A 25,350-nucleotide genomic window follows, 5' to 3' on the forward strand; every position below is an offset into this window, starting at 1 on the left:
AAAGTTACTTAAGTGCTAACTTTCTAAATTTTCAACCAGATACAAACAAAAAATGACAAAACATAAATGTTTTAAGTTTTTAAGAACAGAATTCTAACAGACTATCTTGGACACATTGAAAATGCAGTGACTCTAAATATTTATTTGAAATATGTAGTTAGATGAATGCTAGAAATATAATAGAATAAGAAGCATATTAATACTAAGTTGTGATGCTAATTATTGAAACTAATTATAATCCATTTACTTTAAGCTCATTGGACTACCAGCAATGCCATCTTATTGGAGTCTTGGATTCCAACTGAGTCGCTGGAATTATAAATCACTTGATGCAGTGAAAGAAGTGGTAGAAAGAAATCGGGAAGCTGCCATACCATTTGTAAGTGGGATGAAGGGTTTGTGAGAAGGGGTACCATGTTAAATATTATCACATAATAATAAATGTATGGAACCATTAGAATTAATGTCCAGATCTATGCGAAATTTTGAGAACTTATGAGTCACATTTTGATAGAACACACGTTTAACTGTGCGCAATATCATAGTCTTTAGTAAACTCTATTTTTAAAGCCTATATACTCTGTAATAGAGTAAACATTTAACATATTTTATTTACTGTGTAGGTTTTATTTTCTATACAATTAATCAGATTATATCATAATACATATCTAGTTTTCATCACTGAAACAAATGTGAAGAATCATAATGCTTTTTCACTTTAGAATTAGAAAAGCTAGTTTTATAAAAAAAAATCAGTACTCTTTAGTGAAATAAAAGTGATCTAAGTTCATTTACTTTTAATAATTATATGTATAATACAACATTTTTGGACTTAAAATTGAAGTGATTAGAGAGTTATTTCGGTACTATTTGTTAATATACACACACTCTGCTTGTTTTTAGGACACACAGGTCACTGATATTGACTACATGGAAGACAGGAAAGACTTTACTTACGATACAGTTAATTTCAATGGCCTCCCTGAATTTGTTCAAGATTTGCATGATCATGGACAGAAATATGTCATCATCTTGGTAATGGCAGATTTTATATCAATATAATTTTAATAATTGCACTTCTGTCAGTTCATAGATTTGATATAGTTTCTATTTTTCTATTGTGTCTGTAATGTGCTGTTGAGTCAGCTCTGATTACTAGCTACCATGCCTGTGGCTTCTTCTGTGGAGTCAAGTCATTTCATATTTGGTCTTCCTTTCTTCCTGCTGTCTTCTAATTTTCCCAACACGATTGTCTTTCACAAAGAACTCTGTCTTCTCATGATGTGCTGGCAGTAGGCCAGCTTTGGTCTTGCCATTTTTGTCATCAATGATGTTTCAGTCTTAATTTGCTCTATGACCAACTTGTTTGTATTTCTGGTGACCCGGGGCATCCACAGAGCTCTCCTCCAACATTGTATTTCAGATGGATAATTTTTTCTCTATTAGTCTTCTTCATTGTCCAACTTTAACATACATATGTAGTAACTGGGAACATGAGGATATAAGCGATCTTAGCCTTGGTTTCTAATGACACATCTTCACTTTTGGTGATTTTTCTAACTCTTCTGTTACTAGGACCCTGGCATTTCCATAAGTAATCGTGCAAATGGAGCACAATATGACACCTATGAGAGAGGAAAAGCGCAGAACGTGTGGGTAAATGAGTCAGATGGGATTACAGCAATTGTTGGAGAGGTACAGTATACTAATTGTTAAAGTTTCGTTGCTCAGCTATTCTATTGTGCAGTGACAAAATTTTGTGTGAGTGTATTCACATTCAAAACTAGGTGTGATATTTTATTTGTGTAGAGAATTTTAGACAGAAGAAATTGTTCAGTTATCTCTAAAACAGTTTTTATAACAAGACAGATTATTTTTAGTGTGATGCACAGCTAAAATAAAGATAGCAGAATATAATTAATTTAGATTATAATTCTGATAATTTCATATAAAATAATGTATTATAGTTTGAGTATTTATTTGCTGTGTAATAAGTTTTACAGTTTGTATTTAATCCTCAAATAGATAATGTGATGGTTATTATTAAAGTTCTTAATTTATAGGTGAAAAGGTGAATTTGAGAGGGATGAAGTAACTTTCCTAATATCGAGCACTAATAAGAGCAGAGTCAGGAAGGTGCTCAGCTCTAAAATGCAAAATCTTAACCAGGATAAATATCCTTTTGGAGACAACTATATAAGACCTATTAAAACCCATAATGTCTAGATACATTGACTTTGTGATTCCTCTTCTGTATTTTAGCTAAAAGAATAAAACAGGAGAAAATATAAATTTATAAATACATGTTTAGTATAGCATTATTTAAAATATTGATGAATATCCTATCACTTTTTATCTCATTTATTAAAGTTAAAATTTCTGTTGAAAGTCCTCTTCAATTATGAGCTCCACTGGAAAATAAAGCAAATTTCCTCCCTATAAAGTAATGCCTGTGCAAATAGAGTGCTGATATGCTGTGCATTGTTTTATGCTTTATATTTAATCCTCATAACAAAATATAAAACCCTCACTAATAAATATAATCCTTTATATTTAATGTGATAGCCATAATTCAAATTCTTAATTTACAGACAAAAAAGTGATTTTGAGAGAGGTAAATTTCCTATTTATAAAACCTAATGAGAACTCCCGGAATGCATTTTCTTAAGACCTGCTCTGTTGGATATGGACAGATCAGGTAACCAATGTGAATGATTTGGATATAAAACAATACTATCTGTCCTAATTTATTTGAAATTGAATTGACCTTCTCCAATGTTATTTTAAGTGTTGAGTAAAATAATTTAAAGAAACACCAATCATAAAGAGGCAGCATGATTTGTGAAAAGTTGAATAGCATAGGCTCTGATTAGAGAGTACCTGGCTTTTTAATTTATTCTCTGACACTTATTAGTATTTGACCTCAAGCAACTTACTTAACTCCTCTGTTCATCATTTTTTTACCTGTAAAAATGGATTAACTGTAGTGCCAACATCATCTGTAAAGTGATGATATAAATAGTATGTTATCTCTTAAATTTCTAGTAAAGAATAAATAGGTTAATAGTAATTAAAATGCTTGAAACATTGCCCAGCACGTAAGTATCATACCTGCATTTGTTATACCATGTAAGCATTTTTTCATTTAAATTATTAGGAAGCAGTTGCCTTTGAAAATGAACTAATAATGTATTCTCTATCACCAGGCAATGAATATATTATATATTTTTTATTAACCAAACCTACTAGGATGCTAATAATTAAATTAATTTGTAGTTAAAATAACAGTCTCACCCCATGTATTTCTATGTTTCCCTTCATAAATGCTTCATGTTCTCACTCTACTTCTTCACTTTAACTGCCCTCTCTTAAATGCATTTTAAAGTAGGCCTGGGATTATTGTAAGCAAGAATGGTGCACGGATCCCATATAGCTAAAGAAGTACAACATTATAACTCTAATAATTCTTCTCTGCCCGATTATTTTGAATTATACTGCATTTGTTTTTAAAATCTATGTAAAGATGTGCATGGTCTCTTCTAGGTGTGGCCAGGATTATCAGTATACCCTGATTTCACTAATCCAAGCTGCATAGAGTGGTGGGCAAATGAATGCACTGTTTTCCATCAAGAAGTAGATTATGATGGACTTTGGATTGTAAGTAGCTCTTCTAAACCAGTGATTTTGAATAATAAACCGAAATGTTTTCCATTAAAGAATTATTCAGTTGACAAGATATATTTTGTATTTTATCAACATAAAATTAAAGTATTTTATGTTATTTTTCTAGAGTGTACAAATGTCATACCTGCCATCTTCATGCTAAAAGCTGCAAATTGATATTTTTCTTTTTTAGTAATACCCTTAATAGAATAATTTTATTTCTGTTACTAAAGCGTTGTATCTTTATGATTAATAATTTATAGTTGAAAGTCAGTCAACAAGGTTTATGGATAATCTTATGATAATAAAACTCCAAAAACATTTATTAAGTCTACAGTAGTCAAGCAATTGCAAGACTATTATTAACCTGAATAAACCCTTACTCTTTAGAAGCATTTTTGGTAAATTATGAAAAGAACAAATCAAAACTGTCAATAGTTTCAATGTTATATCTCAAAGTCAACCACAACAAATAAAATCCTAGATAAATGTTCTATTTATTAAATGGGAACACTAATATTTAAAAGTTTCCTTGGATGAAGTTTTATACCTGTAGTTATTGATAACCTTCTGCTAGGTTTATTGTATAGAATAATACTTGATTATTGTTAATGGTTTAGTGTCTATTGTTATGGAAATTATAACTGCATTTGGGAATGAAACTACTTGATGAGCCTGAAATTCTATTTTTCAGGAAAAAAGTAGTCTAATAAACCTGAAAACAGAAAACATAAGGGATTTTGTTGATAGTTATTACAACGGTTCAGAATTTTGAAAGGAGAGATAATGAGTATCCGAGGGCTAGCCATATTCTCTTTGTCTGTTTAGGCCCATGGTATCTCTGTTTTCTTTCAGTGCTCATTATTAATTTGGTCATTATTGTAGTTACTAATGTATTTATTAATTCAAACAATTGTTTAGTTAACAAGTCTTTATCTTGCACCATCAGCATATATGTTCTGGGGAATTGCATCTTCTGTGAACAACATGAAATTGAGTGAAAGATTAAGCATAATCATTGGGATTTTCCTAATAGTAGTAGAATGAGGTAAAGAGACTTTAGTTATTTAACCAAAAAAAATCAGTGAAGTCATGATGATAATACCTAGCAGCAGGTAGAAGTGAAAAAAAAAAACATACTTGCTCTTGAGTCTTTTTTTATTCTAGCTCTAATTTCAGTTGTATTATTTAATTTAAATGAAAAGTTTCTTCATTTCTTTTTATTCTCTTGCTTAGGAAATAATTTGAGTCCATTAGAATGGAGTTAGGAATATAAATGACACTTAAATAGTAGCAAAAGAGATGCTGGCTGGTCTGTAAAAAGAGAGAATCCTCCAGTTCCTAAGTCCTTTCAAGGCTGGAATACCTGATCATCCCCAAAGAAGGATGGAATGGCAGGAGAAAGAACATTTGAGAAAGGAAGAGTTGTTTTGATGCTAATGCAGGAATACTTTGATTAGTGCTTAATAAAACAAAACACATCATGATAATTAGTATGATTTCAAACCTCACTAAATATCACTGAATTCATTATACTATATATAAACAGTGGAAAACCCTGGAATAATTGCCAAATCCTACTACAAAGTTATTTCCTTAATTCTTAATTTCCTCAGATTATTTTTTCTGGTAGAATGAATACACAGTAAAATAATTGTCATTTAACAGATGACATTTTGTTTTTAAGAGAAATTAATAGTTTTATAATTTACTAGATACCTAATTTAGATCTCATGCTAAACTTTTTTTAATTTTAAGTTTTAATATTAAAATCACTTTGAAAAATTATGTGAACTAAATTGTCATAGAAAAATATTGAACATAATAATAGTCTAGGTTATTTTAATAGAACAACTCCAATATATACTTTAAAAGAACGACATACTTTTCCTTCTTTGTGGCTGTTAAAAAATATTTGGAAAATGGGGACATTTAGTTTGTAAAATCTATACCATAGTGGGAAATGAGTTCTTTGGAACACACTTTTTCTCACTTTAATTTCACCTGGAAATGATGTGGACCAGGGAAGGGAAGAGTAGTGAAGAGAACATAACTCTCTGAAGAAAAAAGCATTCATGAGACTCACTCGACTGAGCCTGTTGCCTTTGTGAGGATAGATACAATGCAGATGTGAGAAGTAAGGCTGAAAAAGGCAAAGGGCGGGGCAAAAGTGGGTCTGGGGCAACAGTTACAAATAATATAATAATTAATAAATAATATTAATAATGCAAGGATAAACTCTGTTTTGTGCACTCACAGCTATAAACTTACTTTCCCCCTACCCTGTATAGAATTCAATGCAATTGAATTCTTCCCTTCAATGCAATTATTAGAAAAGGAAAAATAAATACATAGTTCTTGAGCTTGTATAGTGTGGTATATGATTTGATATCTTTTCTCTTTTTAAGTACAAAGAATTAACTTTTTATGGGCACAGAACTAGTAAGTGGCAAGACAAGTCTGGGGTTCTAGGTTTATATGTCGAGAGAATCAGCAAGCGTAGTACCTCACCACTCTGTGTCCAACAGATGTTTAGGTCACTGGTTCTCTCATTGCGGTTGTCCCCCTCTGTGGTTCCCAAGACTCCTCCGTGGATTTAGTCAAGTCATAACTGTTTTTATTAGGATACTAAAATGGTATTTGATTTTTTCACTTTTATTCTCTCATGGGAGTGTAGAAGTTGTGGGCTAGACAAAGAATACTGTGCCTGGTTGCTGACAATGCATATACATCTTAGAAATTAGATAAATGCCAGCTGAAATGAACACACTAGAACAATGCACATCTTAGAGACTAAATATATGTCAGCTGAAATGAACAAACTGTTGAATAAATAAATCTGCTGAAATATGTGCAAGATAGACTCACATTAGAAAGTGATACAGTTTTTAGACAGTTGCATAATACTTGTGTCTAATGTTTTATATGTATAATTAAAACCAGGTAAATGAAATGCATTTGCTTGTATACAATTTCTGAATCTAAAATATCCATTACTTATTTTCTACATCCATGTAAAAGCAAATAATATTATTTTTCCTAGAATAATGGCTCATTCATAAGGTAGAATCAAGCAGTAAGTATAGATAAGCAAGTTTGTTTTTAGATTGGTAGCTTATAGCTGTCTTCTAGGAGTAAAACAATTTCATGTTTGTCTTAGATAAAAAATTGCAAACGAGTAGAATATAATTACTTCAAATCTGCTGTTCTTCATTTTATATCCATTCAGGACATGAATGAAGTTGCAAGTTTCGTTCAAGGTTCACAGAAAGGTTGCCAGGAGAACACACTAAATTATCCACCTTTTACTCCTGGTAAATTTCCTTTGGTTATTTACTTACCTCTGACTGCTGATGGGTAAATTCTAGCATATATTTCTAAATCACAAAGTGTGTTACATTTTGCGACCCTGAAATCAATATTTCTGCTTTTACTTTTGGCCAAAATAGTTATGATGAAGAAAAGGAGATATTAAATTTTGATATAACATATTGATTTATTTTTAATTTTTGGTGATAGTATAATTAATGAAAAGAAACAAAATTCCTTTGAAATAATAATTTAAGTGACTGATTTTTTTCATGAGCACTTTAATCTAAGTCTGTGTAGTTGTTAGAATATACCTGGTAAAAATAGTTCATTACACATATTCTAAAAAACATCTTTTGTATCATTAAATGTGAGTGAAATTAAACACAAAGAAAATAATATGTTTTTAGGGGAATACAGAGCTACAAGGCCATTTGAAAAAAAAAGACAATAAATATTGCAACATTATATATGCCTGTAAATTAAAACACAGTAAGAAAACTGAAAAGCAAAGATTTGAATGATTTGTAATTGCACGACAGGTCTACATGTATAGCAATATAAACAATAACAATTTTTATATTGTTTAAGCATGTTTTATTGGTTATGCTATTACAATTGTTCTTACTTGTCCCCCTTTCCCCCCCTTCAGCCTACTATGCCCCTTCCCTCCAGCAATGCCCCCAATTAGTTCATGTGTATGGGTTACATATAGGTTCTTTTTTTTATTTAGTTATTTTTCAAATACAGTTTTTTGTCTATTTTTCCCATCCCAGCCTCCCCCGCCCTGTGCTCCCCACCTCCCTGCCATTTCCACCCCCTTAGTTCTCATCCCTGTGTCCTTCCTATTTGTTCCTCCAAATCCCTCCCCCTTTTTCCCCTTAAATTCCCTTCCCTCTCCCCTCTGGTCTCTGTCCCCTTGTTCTATTATTTATTTTGAGGTTAGTTATAATTCTTCTTATGGTTGTGTGAGGAGACAAAGTGTATCTACCTATTCCTCCATCTGGAGTGGAAGTCAGAATTAGGTCATATTTAAGTAGACTATTCCACTATAAAGCTTTAAAATGGATCTATAATTATTTGATGTATAATACAAATGTGTGTATGTATGTGTGTGTATATACAAGTGTGTGTGTTATTTTTTCCTTTGGATTTGGGGAGCAGAGTATTTATTAATGAAAATTCAAATTTGATAATTAATCAATAGGAGTGGAGTATGGATACCTAGTTGGAACTTAGGTTGTCATTATCTTTTATTATTTTTTAACTGAGTATAATATTGTGTAACATGCCATTTAAGGATTATACATTTTCAAATAGCAAAAATCTCTTATTATAAACTTTAATGTTTTAATTTATTGATTTGAAAGAGAGAGAGAGGGACAACAACAACTGATTTGTTGTTCCACTTATTTATACATCATTGGTTGCTTTTTGTATGTGCCCTGACAGAAGATAGATCCTGTAGTCTTGGTAGATCAGGACAAAAAGCTTTAACCAACTGAGCTACCTGTTCAGGGCTGTAGAGTTTAAAATAGCAAAGAATTTCTTTAAAAACTTCTGATATATTTTCTCCAAGATATTGTTGACAAACTCCTGTACTCCAGTACAATTTGCATGGATGCTGTGCACTACTGGGGAAAGCAGTATGATGTTCACAGCCTCTACGGATACAGCATGGCTATAGCCACAGAGAAGTAAGTGCAATTTTATACAGGACATTCTTTTATATTTATTATCTAAAGTATCTTTGCTAATTAACTAACAGAGTTGAAAAATGGCAAGCATGAGAAAGGTAAAATTTTCATGGTAAAATGTAATATATTAAAAGCATCCGCTGTTTTAGTATTACTTATAAGAATTTGGAGCTTGGTTATCAAGAAGAACATAGTCTATATATTTAACTGTGCTCTTTTTGAAATTATAGATTTAAATTCCTCTTGAAAATTTTGATTGGGTTTTCCATCTCTGAATATAATCACGTTCTAAGCATAAACTTTACAATTGGCCTGGAAGAATGGTGCTTCTAGGACAAGTCATTAATTATTTTTCAGAAACAGGGGATTCCATTAAAATGTAATTTTTGATATAGGATCTCCCAATGTAATTTTCTAATGCAAAGCATTACCTATATACAAAAAAAGAACACAAATGCATTTGGCGTACTTGTTTGTTTTGTTGATTAAGTTCCACATACAGCTGAGATCATATGGTATTTGTTTTTCATAAGTAATCAAAATATAATGAGGGACATTGAAATTAAAAACAAACTGACAGTAACCAGAGAGGAGGTGGAAGAGAATAATGGGGGAAAAAGGGGAAAGGGTTATCAGGAAACATGTATGTAGAAAGGACACCTGGACAAAGCCAAAAGGGGGTAAGATTGAGGGTAGGAGGTGGGAATGGCTGGGGTGGGGGGCAGTCATGGGGGCAGAAATGGGGACAACTGTACTTGAACAATAAAAAAGAACAAAATACAAAGAAGGTGACAATATTGTGCTTATTGCCTGCTATTTTCCAAGTTTTGTATAAAGATCTACAAAGTAATCATCTATAAAACCAGACCCTAGTTTAAATATTGTTTTTATGTTTATACAATTAAGCAACTATAATATAGTTTTAATTCAGACCCATGTTTTATGTGCACCCATGTTTGTTTCTTTCAGTTATTAAACTCAGTGAAACATTATATATTACATTATACAAATGAGTGAATTATAGAAAAAAAGACACTATAAATCAGCATTATGAGGCACTAATACAAAAAAGCAGCTGAAAATACTATTATGCTAAGTTAGTATACACTGAATTAAAGTTTTGTATCTTTTCCTGATTATTTCTCATTTATGAAAAATGGTCAGTAATTCTCAGGTACCAGTACAAGTGAGATGAATAATCTTAGTAGTTGTGAGGAATGAACTTCTAGAAACAAACTAAAATATTTCTTAAATATGTACATTTTATCCCAACATTACTTATGAATGCAGTTAATTTTATCCCAACATTACTTATGATACTTGAGAATGCAGACATTAATATATAATTAGACTAATTGTGCCACAAAAAAATGTGTACCGCATTAATGTTCAGATTCCTACATTTCATATTAAAAATTCTCAATGAATAAAATCATATATTTTAAAAACAAATATAGAATGGATAAAAAGACTACATATTTATTTAATTTTATAAAGGAAGTCACTTATATTCTGAATCATTTTGAAAAGATTTCATTTGTCAGTATTTGATCTGGACACATTTAAATAAGTATATTGATAGCTAAATATAAAATTTGCATAAAACATTGATAAAATAGCTGCAAATACTATGGCTTGGCTCTAGGAACTGTAATATAAGCATTTGAAATTCAGATTTTTGGAATTTCTAAATATCAATATTATTTTAGAATAAATTTTACATATTAATTTGATTTTACCTTTAGAGCTGTAGAAAACGTGTTTCCCAACAAGAGAAGCTTTATTCTCACCCGGTCAACTTTTGCTGGGTCTGGAAGGTATGCTGCACATTGGTTAGGAGACAACACTGCTTCGTGGGAGCAAATGGAATGGTCCATCGCAGGCCTGCTGGAGTTCGGTTTGTTTGGGATACCTTTGGTAAGCAGTTTCACACAGTGTTTTTCCTAAAAGCTGTTAATTACCTTGATGTTATGATATCTTTACGATTAGTAGTAAAATAATTAAAAGTATGTTACATAAAATTCACCGTTTATTCTTAGGGAGTTTATGAGAAAAATAAGAATAATAGTAATGTCTATAACATCAATAAAATTGAATAAACAAAATTTAATCAAATCGAAATAATTCATGAAACAAATATCAGTATAAATAAAACATAGAAAAGGCATATAAATAAAAAGCACCAAATAAAATAGTAGGAAGAAAACCCAAATGTATTAGTAATAAAAGGCTAAATATATTAAAGTACTTTGATTATTAATCTATGTTAAAAAATAAAGCCTTTTTTTCTCTATTTGAAAAAAATAAGAACAGAGACCATTTAAAAAATTTTAAATCAGAGAAAATTTATACTTGGTAATTCTAAACATAAGACGTTTTGTAAGTCCCTTTATATCAAGTAAAAAAAGTATGCAATGTTCATATTAAGCACTACGAAGTGAACAGTAATATAAAACAATGATGCTTGACTGTAGATTTTAAGTAGATTAATATGGAAAAGAGACATAGGCCTATGCATTAATGAAACTGTTAAATGATAACACTATCAGTGTAGATCAGAAAGTAAAGTACCAATTATTCCTATGGGCAATTGATTATCCACTGACAAAATAAAATAAAATGGGTTTGTGTTTCAGATCATATACAAAAATCAATCCCAGAGTGCTTTAAGACCTGTATGTAAAACTTCAAATATTTTAGAAGAAAATATAGGTGGGTAACTGTGATTTGAGGGTATTTCTTAAACAGAACACAGAGTACAAAAAATAAAGGAACATAAATTTGACCACAATGAAATGAAAATTTTTGTTCATCAAAAGACTATTATAAAGTTTAAAAGTTTCCCACCTACTGGGAAATTATATTTTCAACATATATAGACAAAATTTTTAATATTTAATTTAAAAAACCTATTATGAATCTCCAGAAGGTACAAATTATTTTTAAAAATTAGCAAAAGATATTTGTAGTCAATCTTATAAAAAGAGAAATCTACACTAAATCAGAGAAGTGAAAATATAAACTAAAATGAAATATACATTTCATATACATATATATGACAGCAAAAATTAAAAGTCAGAAATTAGCAAGCAAATGAAGCTATTGGAAATGTCATGCACTGACACCATCCATACAAATGGTTACAACTGATTTTGATTAAGCAACATGCATTTCCAATAAACCAGGAAATATCATACATATGCATATAAAATTATAAAAGAGTATGTTTCTTAAATATTCACAAAGAAATATGTATATAAATTTCATAGAATCGGTGTTTATAGTCATAGGATATTATACAATAGGGAAGTAGTAGACTCACTCAACAAAACTTAGTCTCACAGAAACAAAGCTTTGGGAAAAAATGAAAAGCAGTGTGATGCCTAGAATGTACCATCTTTATAAAATTAATTGCTGTGAAAATTATACTAATATATTGTTTATAGATACATAAATACTATTTAGGAAAAAGAAAGAAATGTTTGCAAACAGTAAATGCTAAAATGAGGTTAATAGTTTTCTCAAGGGTCCTTGAAAAAAGAGATACGCAATTTTACTTAAGTACATATCAGGTAACTTTTTCTACTGTTTTATTCCTATGGTATTATATTAGCAATAAAACTGGAGATGTTTTGGACTTAAGAATAACACATTATAATAATGTAATTATACATTGAATTAACAATTATTAGATCAAAGAATAAAATACAAAAGCCTAAGACAATATATATTAAAGACAATGAAATAAATAAAATTTAAATTGAAAAATTAAAGTAGAAAAAGAGACGATGAAGAAAAGAGAGTAAAATATGGAATTAGAGACATTTATGTAACAAATATATAAAATAAATAACCTACATTGAAGAAGAGTATATGGAGACAGTAAAACAAAATGATTATAAGTACTGTACATTAATCCATTGAGGCAAAAAAGGTGATGCTTGGGACCATGTGAGAATCTTTCCATTATAGATAATAGACATACTTGTCATTTAGATTGGAGCAGACATCTGTGGATTCGAGGCCGATACCACAGAAGAGCTCTGCAGGAGATGGATGCAGCTTGGGGCCTTCTATCCGTTTTCCAGAAACCATAATTCTGACATATATGTGGTAAGTGCCTCTTGTTTTCCTTGTTTTGAAATGAAACATAATCCTATTTTGAGCAAAGTACTTAAATTCGTATCTATAGAAGATATGGTCTGAAACTTTGGAGCACAATTTGTCAACAAGAGTTAGACCTCCTTTTCTCAAGGCCTATAAATATTTTGTATGTACAAAAAAGCTCAAATAAGGGAATTTTAAAGATAATGTAATCGGTACATAAATATTTTATTTAAAACTAAAGCATGTATAACTGTGTTAAATCACAATAGTTTAAATTAAAGCCAAAGATTTTTTAGTCTGATTTGTGGACTCTAACAAGCATCAGGTAATATTTTCATAAACTATATAATATACTGTTAAAGATTTTCAGTTTTTGTTTAATTTAAGAAACACAAAAAGCCAAAACCACTTTCAAAGCAGTTTGAGTCCAGAGTCTTTCTATAATAAACAAACTGGAATTACATGTTTGAAAAAAAATACAATAACACTTTTAAACACATGCATCTACACTGGTGTGAGCATAAGTACAGGGGGACATACTGAGCTATTCTACCAGCCCCGAGAATTCCTGCCGTGGGCTCCCGTGGACCTGTTTTTTCAGAGGAAATGGGGGAATTAGGGTAAACCATCAATTAAATTATGTATATAGTGGTTAAAAAATTGTTCACTGTTCACATACTGGCTACGTATAGGGCTTTAATCTGTTTGAGAAAAAGGACAGCCTTTCGGAATTTAGCCTGGAAAGAGGCATAATAGAACAGAAGTAAAAGGTATTAATTGGAGATAAGTAACTTCCTAATCTATCTAAATTGTGCTTTCAAGAAATTTGTGTTCATGGGAGCTCCTGATATGAATTATATTACACTCTGTGTTTACTTATGTCCTCCAAAAAAGCAAATGCCAAAGCAGAATTAAACACGTTAGACACTTATTGGTGAAAGACTTGTGTAGGAAAGAGAAGAGGGAGCAGAAAAAAACATGAAGAGAGGCTTCAGATCACGATTAGGTCTGAACCTGGTGAGATGAAGGCAAGGAAGAAGGTTTGATGGAAAGAGTCATGCATTGGATTCACGGAGTTGCTAATTCTAAGAAAGTTCCAGTCAGCCTAGTGTTTGGGTCCTCAAGGCAAAGTTAAGCATTGGCAGAGTATCCTCATGCTTCTAATTGATTAGCTGAGAGCAGCCAAAGGGAAACATGGCTTTATGGTTCAAACATGATAGTGAGTCCAGGGAGGCAATAGCCAGTACCCTTATTTAATTCTGATACCCATAGCAGGAGATATAAGCAGATTTGCTCACATAATTGTATTTTGGCTAAGAGTCAGCTGATCTAGTTTAGGCTTGGCAGAAAGGCTGACCTTCAACTTGCAAGTCTGCAAGTTGGCCAAACAACTCTGTTTCTTGAATCTCTGGGCAGCAGACCACCTGGGCTTATTCTTCTGTGTGCAATGGTAAGGAACAAGGCAGTGAGTCCCAAGGCAAGTGCATCTGAAGCCCTAACTTGAATGTGTCATGTGGGCCAGAGTGTGTCACATAGCTGAGCATAAAGTCAGAAAATGGGTAAGTGTATATACTCCATCATTAGTTTAGGGGTTGCAAAGCTACATAGAAAGGTGTGGTTATTGGGAAGGAGGAAAATTTGAGCCATTAATTCAATCTACCACAAAAATTGGGTGAAAAATTCCTTGTTAATGCAGCAGAAAGAAAAAAGGAATTTCTATCTTTTGCAACAGCAGGGACGGACCTGGAGAGCATTATGCTGAGTGAAATAAGCACATAGTGAAAGACAAATACCGTATGATCTCACCTACAAGTGGGACCTAATCAACAAAACAAACAAGCAAGCAAAATATAACCAGAGATATGGAAATAAAGAACAAACTGATAGTGACCAGAAGGGAGGAAGGAGGGAGACAGTAGGGAGAAGAAGGGGAAGGGTCAAGCCAAGGAACATGTGTAAAGGATCCATGAACAAAGCCAAGGGGTGCAGGGAGGATTGAATGTGGTAGGTGGAAGGTGGGTAGGGCAAGGGCGAGTAACGAGAAAAATGGGAAAAACTGTAATTGAACAATACAAAATTTAAAAAAGTCCTTGTTAAAATATTCTTATTTTCTCTGTGTGTATTTAAATGAGAAAAATCTTTTAAAATCAAATTTAACATCATCCTCATAACAAAACATATTGTGAATGTTAGGCTTTACATTCCGTGAACACATCATTGAAACATCACATGGAGAAGTTTACATGGTGATTGTTCACCTGCTGTACTATGGACCTTTAACATTTTGGCCCCTTTTCAGTGAACCAGAGTGAAAATATTCATCTACCCTTACTGTTATTTGCTGATTTTTTTTGATGGTAGTATTCTATTCTTATGACATTATTACCACCAAACTGGCTTTACCATCTTGGCTTTAGCAGGTACAGGAGACAATGGATGGGTATGATGTGTTAAGCATTATGTTAGTAGGATCTAGTGTAAGTGTTTTAGGTGGAAAATCTACTGATGTTCTGCAAAAAATAAATGAAAATATCCCAATACAATATAAAAACTAGAAAGTTCATATACTATGGTGATGTAATAAAAGTAGTTTCAACTTTTATAAACCAGCTAAAATGTATACAATTTGCATCTCAAAAATAGATGAAATGTTTCTATCTTAGTTTTCATTCATATTTTAGCTTTCTCATTTCAGTTTCTTTTTTTTTATCCCATAGGATCAAGATCCAGCAGCTTTTGGACAAAATTCTCTTTTGGTTAATTCATCAAGGCACTATTTGCAAATTCGCTACACTTTATTACCTTACCTCTATACTCTGTTTTACAAAGCCCATACACTTGGAGAAACAGTAGCAAGGTCATTGCTTCAAGAGTGAGTACTATGGTCAAGAACTTGAATATCTTTCCAATTATAATTGCATATATATTAAATATATTAACAGATTAATGGAGATAAATCAAGATTATTTTTACATTCACATCAATGGTTTGATGAACTGTAGAATGACTTTATTAAATATAATTAATTTGGTGATTGGACAAGATTGAGAAATGTGAGTCCTGAATAGAATTTAGAAAGTAAAAGGTATAGAGAGTGTATTAGGGAAATTATATCAGTAAACAAGAATAAATATACAATTATTGAAAACATCATGCATACAAGTACATTGTGAAACTCACCTAAATATAGATCAAATATAATATAGTGAAAATTATGAATTTTGCTTGTCTCTGTATGTCTTGACCAAAACAGGACCTTTTCTCAAGAAATTACTAAAATATTTTCAAATCCAAGTTAAAATGGGAATTAATAATGAAAAAAATTAAAGGGAAGGAAATGGGATTTAAAAAATTTGGTACTTTATAAATCCATCTTACAGAAGAGGATGAATTAAACAGAATATCTGTTTATTACAGATCAAAAGTAACCTTAGCAGAGTAACCTTCCCTCTCTCCTGTCCTTCCTTCCTTCTTTCCTTCCTTCCTTCTTTCCTTCCCAGCATCAGATGAGCCATAAAGATGAAAGGAAGGCAGATTCAAAGTACCATATAAAACAAGTAAAATGAAAGCTAATAATTAATCCCAAGAAAAAATTGAAAAGATAAACCAAAGAGGGAATTTGGATAAACTTTCTATCATCACATTGTAAACATTGTCATTGTTCTTAGGTTTTATGATGATACAAACAGCTGGACTCAGGACACTCAGTTCCTATGGGGCCCCTCGTTGCTCATTACTCCTGTCTTAACAGAGGTAGGTTTTAAAATTTAATAAATGTATTGTTCGAGGGAAGCTTGTGTAACAAAATCTACCAAATCTACACCAAGTTACAAAATGTCTTCATAATAGATGTTACTCAATAGCTTGTTTCAACCTGATAAATGTGGATTCTGGATAGTGGAAGAAATTTTTGAAATATTACAAAAATATTAAGTAGATTTATGCTTTTCAAATACAAAATGTATAACTAGGAAAAATAAAATTTCCTAAAATATTCTTCAGAAAAAAAACATTGATTTATGGAATGGAAATTGAATCTTATAGTAATAATAATTAAATCACTTAAGTATACATAGACAATGAAATTTTTCTAAGTTGTAAATAAAGGGGAACATGAGAACTAGCTGATTATATGAAAATGTTGAAACAATGGTAAAATAATCTATCTGTTTTTTACCTATTACTTAAATGTTTTAATGCCCATAGAAATATACAGAAGTGAATGTGTTCCCATTCACAATTACCATGTAGAACATAATAGTGCAAGTTCATGCATGTATTATTTTAATTGCCACTTCAATTAATTTCATCTTTGCTTTTGGTATATTTTATATTATGATATTGTCTAAAACTAGTAAAATAGCTTTTTGATTATTACTTATAGAGTTTAACAATGTAAGAGAAGATTTTTACCCTTGTTATGAATACCCAAATTAATATTTTATGTAATTCTTTTCTGTGAAGTGTTAAAGTAAGATATATATGTATATATATATATATAAATTATGTATAATATAAATATAAATTATCTTGCTTTATTATAGGGAGCAGATACAGTGACTGCATACATCCCTAATGCTACCTGGTATGATTATGAAACTGTAAGTAACCTTAATATAATAGTAGCCTAACAAATATTATTGTATAACATCTTCACATGGAAACATAACTCCAAACAAATAACATAACTATTTCCAGTATTTCTGGCATTATTTTGAAAAAATGAATAATTACACATATGAATAATGTATAAAATGTGTTCATTTTTGCAAATCAACAAGTATATCATCTTGCTCATGATTGATATGAGGTTATACTTATTAAATAAAGTGTTATATTATTCATTTTCAAATTGTGAAAATAAAAGGTCTGGAGTAATTTTGGAGAGGTGTGGTGGTGTTTAGTACTTTTCTTATATATTTAACTTATTGCCAGAATAATGAATATCGAGCTAATATTAAACATTTGTTTTCATACATTACATTTAAATATTTGGGAAAGCTTTTTATATCAATTTCAGAGAGGTAACAGAGCAGCACAAGACATTTTAAGATGTGCTTATTTTAAAAGTCGTTATTTTTCATATCACTTATATTTGCTAAGCAGCCCTTTTATTTTTATAGAAATCTGGATTCTTAAAAAACATCTTTTCAGAAACATACTTAACTATAAATAAAAAAAGAAGAAAAATATGGCTAATTAGGAATATTGTTAACTATCATAGAAGAAAAATAGGTTTTTCTACCTTAATTTTTGAGAAAATAAACTAATATTTCCCCTATTTGTTTAACAAACTGAAAAGAAAATTTAAAAAAATTACAGAATAATATTTACTTAGATGATGTGAATTACTTTCTCATAATAAAAATTATATCTATGTATAAATTTTGATGGTTGGAAATTGGGATTTAAAGTCATTACCACTAATAAAAAAAATCTTAACTTCCAAATATTAGGGTGCAAAAAGACCATGGAGACAACAGAATGTTACTATGTATCTTCCAGCAGACAAAATAGGATTACACCTTAGAGGAGGTTATATTATACCCACTCAACAACCTGATGTAACTACAACTGCAAGGTAAAATGAAGGCTAATAAACTAAAATATGAAATATAATTTTAATACTTCATATTTTTCAGCATCAAGGATTAATATTCCATTATTTACTAGAAAATGTTTGAAATATGGAAGCAATTCTTAAACATAACCATAATGATTATAAAAATAAGATTCAAATTATACATATTAATACAAACTTATTAATGTAAAATAAGCATAATTATATTAGAATTGTATTTTCTGTGTCAAAAATATACTGACATTCTTAATTGAATATGTGTAATTAAAGTTACAAACATTAAATTCAGACTGAAATATAATAATAAAAATATTACTCATAGTAATTGAAATTATAAATTCTCTACTTGATAGTAGTGTCAGTTATTAAACATTTGGATTGTCACAATGTGTTTTTTTCTGCTTAAATGTTTTACTTTTAAGTTGATAAATGAGGTAGATATTTCTATTTAGGTAAATTAAAAGATAGTAACTAAATAATTCAATAAGAATGAATTACAGAAATATACAGAAAAAAGAGGAAAAATTTGAAAAATCTGCAGCTTCATCTGGCAGTGTTTGTTCTAGTCACAAGGGTGCAGAAGGTGCCATATTTAACTCACCAATTTCCACATATTCTGCAACACTCCAACATATAGTCACTCACTATTCCTTACTCTGCTTTTATTTCTTTGTAACATTAAGAAAATCCAGAGCCATATTATTTAATTTTTCTGGAATGTAATGTGTTCACTCATCTGGACTATAAACTCCATGAAGGCAGGGTCTTGCCTTGAATTCTTGAGTACCTGGATCAGTAGTGTCTGGCCCTTAACAGGCTGGCACTCTGTTTTCTCTGAATAGTGTTAAAGGATCAATTGAATGAATGAATGACTGCATACATGCATGAATGTTCATAAATTAATTATTTTTGCATTTTAAATTGATAACTTCAATACTGTCACTGTTTCATGTTTGTGTTCTTGGAAAAAAATGGGATGTACTCTAGAGCTGTATTAAACACTTCGGTGAGTGCGAGCTGCAAGGAGCATGTTCTGTAGAAAGCAATTGCTCAGACTAAAGTTTCATGGGTACTATTTTAGATTAAACACCCTAAAGTAATATATAGGTAAGAAAAATATTTAGTAGTCACATATTTCATTTCTCATAATAGAATTAGCTTCATTTCTAAGAATATTGGAGATCTCATAGAACATTAAAAATGTTATACTTGACTTTCCACTGTTTTGTATATAAGATGTAGCTTTACTTAATACACTGCAATTTAGGATTAATTGATATGTGGCAAATACAAGATATAATGAGCATTCATAGATATTTATTTTTTTCTCATTTTAATTGAAATGTTATTATACTGCTAAAAATCTGTTGGTGTCCTAGCCTCCAAGAAATTTTGTATATATATGTATTACTTTCATTATATTCTAAGCATATAACTTATTTTTATCATTGAAAAAGTATTAATATATATGAACATGAATTCTTGAAATATTTTCATATGAATGCAGAATGCTTATAAATCCATTAGCTTGATTTTGACTATAGGAACTTGTACTTATAAATTTATTTTAATCATATATGCACATAAACTTACTTAACAGCCGAAAGAACCCTTTAGGACTTTTAGTTGCATTAGATGAAGATAACGAAGCGAAAGGAGACTTTTTCTGGGATGATGGAGAAACTAAAAGTGAGTCTGGAAGGGGATATGCTTTTAAATATTCATTCTGAAGGTGGGAAGTTCGGGCTTTATTCATATGAAGTTGTATCCATTTAACAAATGTTACAAGTTTTAATTTTTAATTCTTATTGTTAAATCTATTTTAGGGTTCTGGGTTACTTTATAAAATTTAACTTTTTATTTAAATTATATTTTAATTACAATATTTATTTATGTAGTGGTTCCTTATAAGTCTTTTGACAAGTGTAGTTGGTCACATTATCATTTTTATTAAAATAGTAAAATTTACTGATGTATAAGATGTATCATATTTTCAATTCTCTTACATGATTGTAGTGGTTCAAATAAAATTTTGTTACTGTAAAAATGAAAGAAAATCAACATAAAGTTTTACTTAATGCAAAATTATTTAATAATAATATTACCACATAAAATTGTTTAATTATTCTCTTTAATTTTATTTCTTGAGTCCAAACTGGAGAATTCAGTAAACTAAGAGAATAAAGAAGAGCCAGTTTTTGCAATAATCATTCCAACCATAAAATATCCTGCTCAGTTATAATTAGTATATTATAATTACTGTCATATATTTGTTAAATATTTCTACTCCGTTTCTTTTAGTGGAGGGCCGTTAGATATGCTTTTAATATTTCTGTATATAAAATATATAATTTCTGTCTCAGCTCACTATTTCTTGTATGTGTTAAAGAATATCCTATGATTTTAAACATCCAAATATTTCTAAATTAACTCCAAAATATAGTGTATTTATTGGTGTGCTTTCTTATAACTTAAAAATATGGAGTCTATGAAAAATTCCTCTCTTTCCAATTTTATCTGTGGAAATGTAGCCAACCCAATATATATTGCTCCTATGTATCTAGTCCACCTACATTCTTCCTTCCCCTTGCCACTTGATGGTACATTTCATCACTACAAAAATACTGAAAATCTTAGAATTGAGTCCACTCTCACACCCTCAGAATTTTTCTCGGTTCTACTTCATCTGCATCATCTCAACTCCACCACCATCATCACTGTCTTTCATTTTAGTTAATACAATAGCTATTTAATTGTTCTAGAGGGTGATAGTTCTTGTCAAGCCCTTTCACATTTTATTCAATATAACAGGTAGAGTCATTCTTTCAAAAGATGACTCAAATCATCCCATCTCTGCTCAGAACCATCTAGCAAGGGTGTCCAACCTTTTGGTGTCTCTGGGCCACACTGGAAGGAGAGTTGTCTGGGGCTACACATTAAATACACAAACACTAACAAAGAAAAGGTTTTAAGTAAATTAACAATTATGTGTCGGGCCACATTCATAGCCATCCTGGGCTGTAGGCTGAACTCCCATCAACATTATACATGGTTCTCCAGTTGACTCAGTCAAGGAGCCACAGTCTTTACCAAGACCTAAAGCATTCACCATTAACTTTACTTTAAAAAAAAAATTTATGTAGTTATTTTTCAAGTATGGTTTTCTATTTATTTCTCCCATCCCAGCCCACCTCTCCCCAATGCACCCCACCTCCCTCCCATTGCCACCCCCCTTAGCTATTGTCCCTGTGTCCTTTATACTTGTTCCTCTAAATCCCTCCCATTTTTCCCCTTAAATTCCCTCCCCTCTCCCCTTTTGTGTGCATACATTCTCTCTCTCTCTCTCTCTCTCTCTCACACACACACACACACACACACACTATCACCTATAGCTCCCTTTTTCTCAATCTACTCTAACACACAAGCCGTCTTATTAATTCTCAGATACTTCAGAGCCTAAGAACACTAAAGTGAACTCTGCAGTGAGAAGAGGTTCCGAGCACTTATTCCTAGAAATGTGTCATAAATGTTGACCCCAGCAAACTCAATTATTTGTAGCCATCAGTAAAAAAATGTTATGGGCCCTGGCTTTTGTGACTCAGTGGATTGAGTGCCTCCCTAGGAATGGAAGGGTTGCTTGTTCAATTCCCAGTCAGTGCATGTGCCTGGGTTTCCAGCTAGGTCCCAGGTCTAGGGTTTGCAATAGGCAGCCACACATTGATGTTTCTCTCCCTCTCTTGACCTCTGTCTAAAAGTACATAAAATCTTTTAAAAAATGTTGTTGAGATAATACTACTATTGGTAGTATATGGAACTTGATTTTAAGGTTATTCTTATATCTTTAATGATGTAAATATTCCAAATATATTTCATTTTCAACTTGTAAAATGAGATTGATAATTTACTTTTCTGTAAGAAGATGGTTAAAAATACAAAGAAGGTGTGATTTAATCAGTCAACTAATATGGTATCTATATAATTACTGGCTCTGAAAGGTAAAATCAGAATTTTATAAATAATCTATTTTTAAGTAAATATGTGAACAATAAAATGATACACAATTCAGGCTATGATTCTAATCGTGTTTTCTAGGAATAAAATTTTAAGTAAATTTAAGTTTTTGAGAAAATTCTATATTAATCCTAGAAATCTCTTGCAATGTTCCTTTGGTTTCTTAGAAATGATTGTGGTCATAATTTTAAGTTTTTCTGCTGAAAAACATGTTGACAAGAAGTTTAATTATATCTCTGGTGCACAAAATCATTGCCTTCTTTTTTCCTTATTGGAGTTTATTTCAATCTTTAATGTGTCCTCAGATTCACTTTTTCTTCAAATATAATAAAAAAAGTTAGAAGATATGAACTAAAATTGCAGTATACTGTTTCTTCTGATGATAAACTGAATGGCACATACTTTACTAGAAGGATGAAATATTGTTCAAAACAATAAATATAGGACAGTGTACATTTTACTATAATTTTTGTTTTCTTTGAATTTCCATAAATATTTTAGCTGTCTTTGAAACATTACACTAGATGAATATATATTTATTATCTTTACTTACCGAGAAAATATACTACCAATGTTATTTTATTTAGAGGTAATTCAAAAGTTAATTTAAAAGAGAGTCCGTATAATTTGCTTTATTATTAACTACTATTTTTCAAAATTCTTGTGTTATATAACTAAAATGGAGCAGAGAATTAATATTGCTTTTGATTTGGTAACTTTACTTTTTTTTAATTTCAGATACCATAGAAACTGGCACCTACATTTTGTACACATTTACTGCTTCTAATGTAAGCATTCACTTTGGACACAGTTAAATATATACCTCATAAATGTCTGGATTTTACATTTAGTATGGATTTTTTGAAATATGTTGATATTTCCTTCCAGATTCAATGGAAATAAATGAAAAAATCATTAAATAATTAAATCATAAAAAAACTTAGGTTAAATTTTAATATTTGAATATCACAGATGAGCCCTCACTGGTATGGTTCAGTGGTTGAGTGCTGGCCTGAGAATCAAGGGGTCACTGGTTTAATTCCCAGTCAGGGCATATGCCTGGGTTGCAGGCCAAGTTCCCAGTGGGGGGTAGACAAGATGCAACCACACACTGGTGTTCCTGTCCCTTTCTCTCTCCCTTCCTTTCTCTAAAAAATAAATACATAAAAGTTTTTTTTAAATGTAGTAGATGAGTTAATGATGATGAAATTGATTCACTAACATTTTAGTAGCTTTTTAAGTGTTATGTTAAAGAAACATGCCCTAGGAAACTAATCTTAACTTCTCTGAATATGTTTTAATATGTCAATCACTGCAGTAATTATCATCAGTTAGGAATGAGGATGAAAAATCTTTGAACAAGGTTAAATTTTGATTAATCAATAGCAATTTTTGTATATGTAGGGTTTCTTTATATATTCTTTTTCCCTAAAGCTAAGTCATTCTTCATCAGTTAAGGCTAAAGTGAGAAAATGTGTGTAAGAGTTGCATCATTAATAATTTAGATGGTCTTTGTAATAAACCTTATGGTATTTGTACAAAAAGTGAAAAATGGTTACTAATGAATATATTTACACATACTATTTGAATGTGGCGAGCTGGTGGGAATTCAAAGACAGATGATTGTTTCTTTTCCTATTTCACAATTGCATTGTTATTTCAATTTTGTATCCAAAGACCTACTTAATATATAACTTTATATCCTTTTTCAGAACAAATTAGATATCACGTGCACACATTCATCCTACACAGAAGGAACTGCTTTAGCATTTGAGACTATTAAAATCCTTGGGCTCACAGATACTGTTACAGAAGTTACAGTAACGGAAAATAATCAACAGACGCAAACTCACTCCAATTTCACTTACCATGCTTCCAACCAGGTAAATACAATCTTTTAAAGTGTTTTAGCTCTTGTGTGCTCTCACATTTAACATTAAATGTTACATAACTATTCAGGCTCTTGGTTTTGTGATTTTTTTCATGACATGTCTTTCTTTTTGTTCTTGTCCATGTGCTGCCAATAGTCCATTTTTGGTCATTTCGATTTATATTTAGATATTAATAATAAGACTTCTTGCTACTTCTCCCTGTTTAATTTTTGTCATTGATAGCAATTATGTATGCCATGTATTTTTGTGTGTTTAGAAGAGGTAACTATCCCATTTAAAGGGAGGTGGAAGGTGAGGATAGACCATTTTTCACAAGACTCATGAGCATTAAATGGCAGAACTGAGAATTTAATTGAACTTTATACCTGGATGGATATAAAGATAATACCTGGCTGGTATAGCTCAGTGGATTGAGCTCAGGCTTGTGAACCAAAGGGTTGCCAGTTTGCTTCCCAGTTAAAGCACATGCCTGGGTTGCAGGCTGGGTCCCCAGTAGGGAACACAGGAGAGGCAATCTAGCATTGATGTTTCTCCCCCCTCCCTTCTCCCTCCCTTCCATTCTCTCTAAAAAATAAATAAATAAAATCTTAGAAAAAAAGATAATGCATTACATCAATGTTCTATAGTTCCATAGTTTCCTTTTTTGAGGTTCTAGCCATTTCAGTGGCATAACATATTTTCTCCTTTCTATTCCATTATTTAAGCATTATAAGTATTTATGACTTGAAGAATTGCTATAGTTGCCATATTTTATAACTATTATATATTTTTCAATTGTACAATGGTCAGAAATATTCTTTAACATTTTCTTTGTCTTCAAAGAGCCTCGTAATTTACGATCTCAGTCTGAACCTTGGAAATAACTTTGTCGTTCAATGGAATCAAGTTTTCTTAGAAAGTGAAAAGTTTGACTGTTATCCAGATTTAGAACTTCCAACCCAGACAACCTGTGAAGAACGTGGCTGTGTATGGGAAACGGTAATAAGAATTATGATTCATTTTATGGCTTTCACATAAGCATTTCAATGTAACTTTACATTTCATAATTTTAATTCTATAATGTATAACCTAAATTCATCTAGTTAAGCAT

The 25,350-nt window shown here is 30.9% G+C and overlaps 1 protein-coding gene across 1 annotated transcript in view; it reads left to right on the forward strand.

Annotated features, from left to right (window-relative positions):
• Positions 1-25,350, forward strand: part of SI (sucrase-isomaltase) — a 78,352-nt gene that overhangs the window by 16,542 nt on the left and 36,460 nt on the right. Inside the window, exons 10-25 of the mRNA XM_037141239.2 lie at positions 254-379; positions 904-1,035; positions 1,576-1,695; positions 3,544-3,657; positions 6,893-6,977; positions 8,552-8,669; positions 10,415-10,586; positions 12,666-12,782; positions 15,494-15,648; positions 16,445-16,529; positions 17,321-17,377; positions 18,233-18,357; positions 19,958-20,046; positions 23,107-23,156; positions 24,081-24,251; positions 25,083-25,238. Of these exons, the coding sequence (XP_036997134.2) occupies positions 254-379; positions 904-1,035; positions 1,576-1,695; positions 3,544-3,657; positions 6,893-6,977; positions 8,552-8,669; positions 10,415-10,586; positions 12,666-12,782; positions 15,494-15,648; positions 16,445-16,529; positions 17,321-17,377; positions 18,233-18,357; positions 19,958-20,046; positions 23,107-23,156; positions 24,081-24,251; positions 25,083-25,238 (1,872 nt within the window). The remainder of the gene's footprint in view (positions 1-253; positions 380-903; positions 1,036-1,575; positions 1,696-3,543; positions 3,658-6,892; positions 6,978-8,551; positions 8,670-10,414; positions 10,587-12,665; positions 12,783-15,493; positions 15,649-16,444; positions 16,530-17,320; positions 17,378-18,232; positions 18,358-19,957; positions 20,047-23,106; positions 23,157-24,080; positions 24,252-25,082; positions 25,239-25,350) is intronic.

Source organism: Artibeus jamaicensis, unplaced genomic scaffold (assembly GCF_021234435.1).
Source record: "Artibeus jamaicensis isolate MK-2021 breed Jamaican fruit bat unplaced genomic scaffold, CSHL_Jam_final scaffold_474, whole genome shotgun sequence".
Classification (NCBI taxonomy): domain Eukaryota; kingdom Metazoa; phylum Chordata; class Mammalia; order Chiroptera; family Phyllostomidae; genus Artibeus; species Artibeus jamaicensis.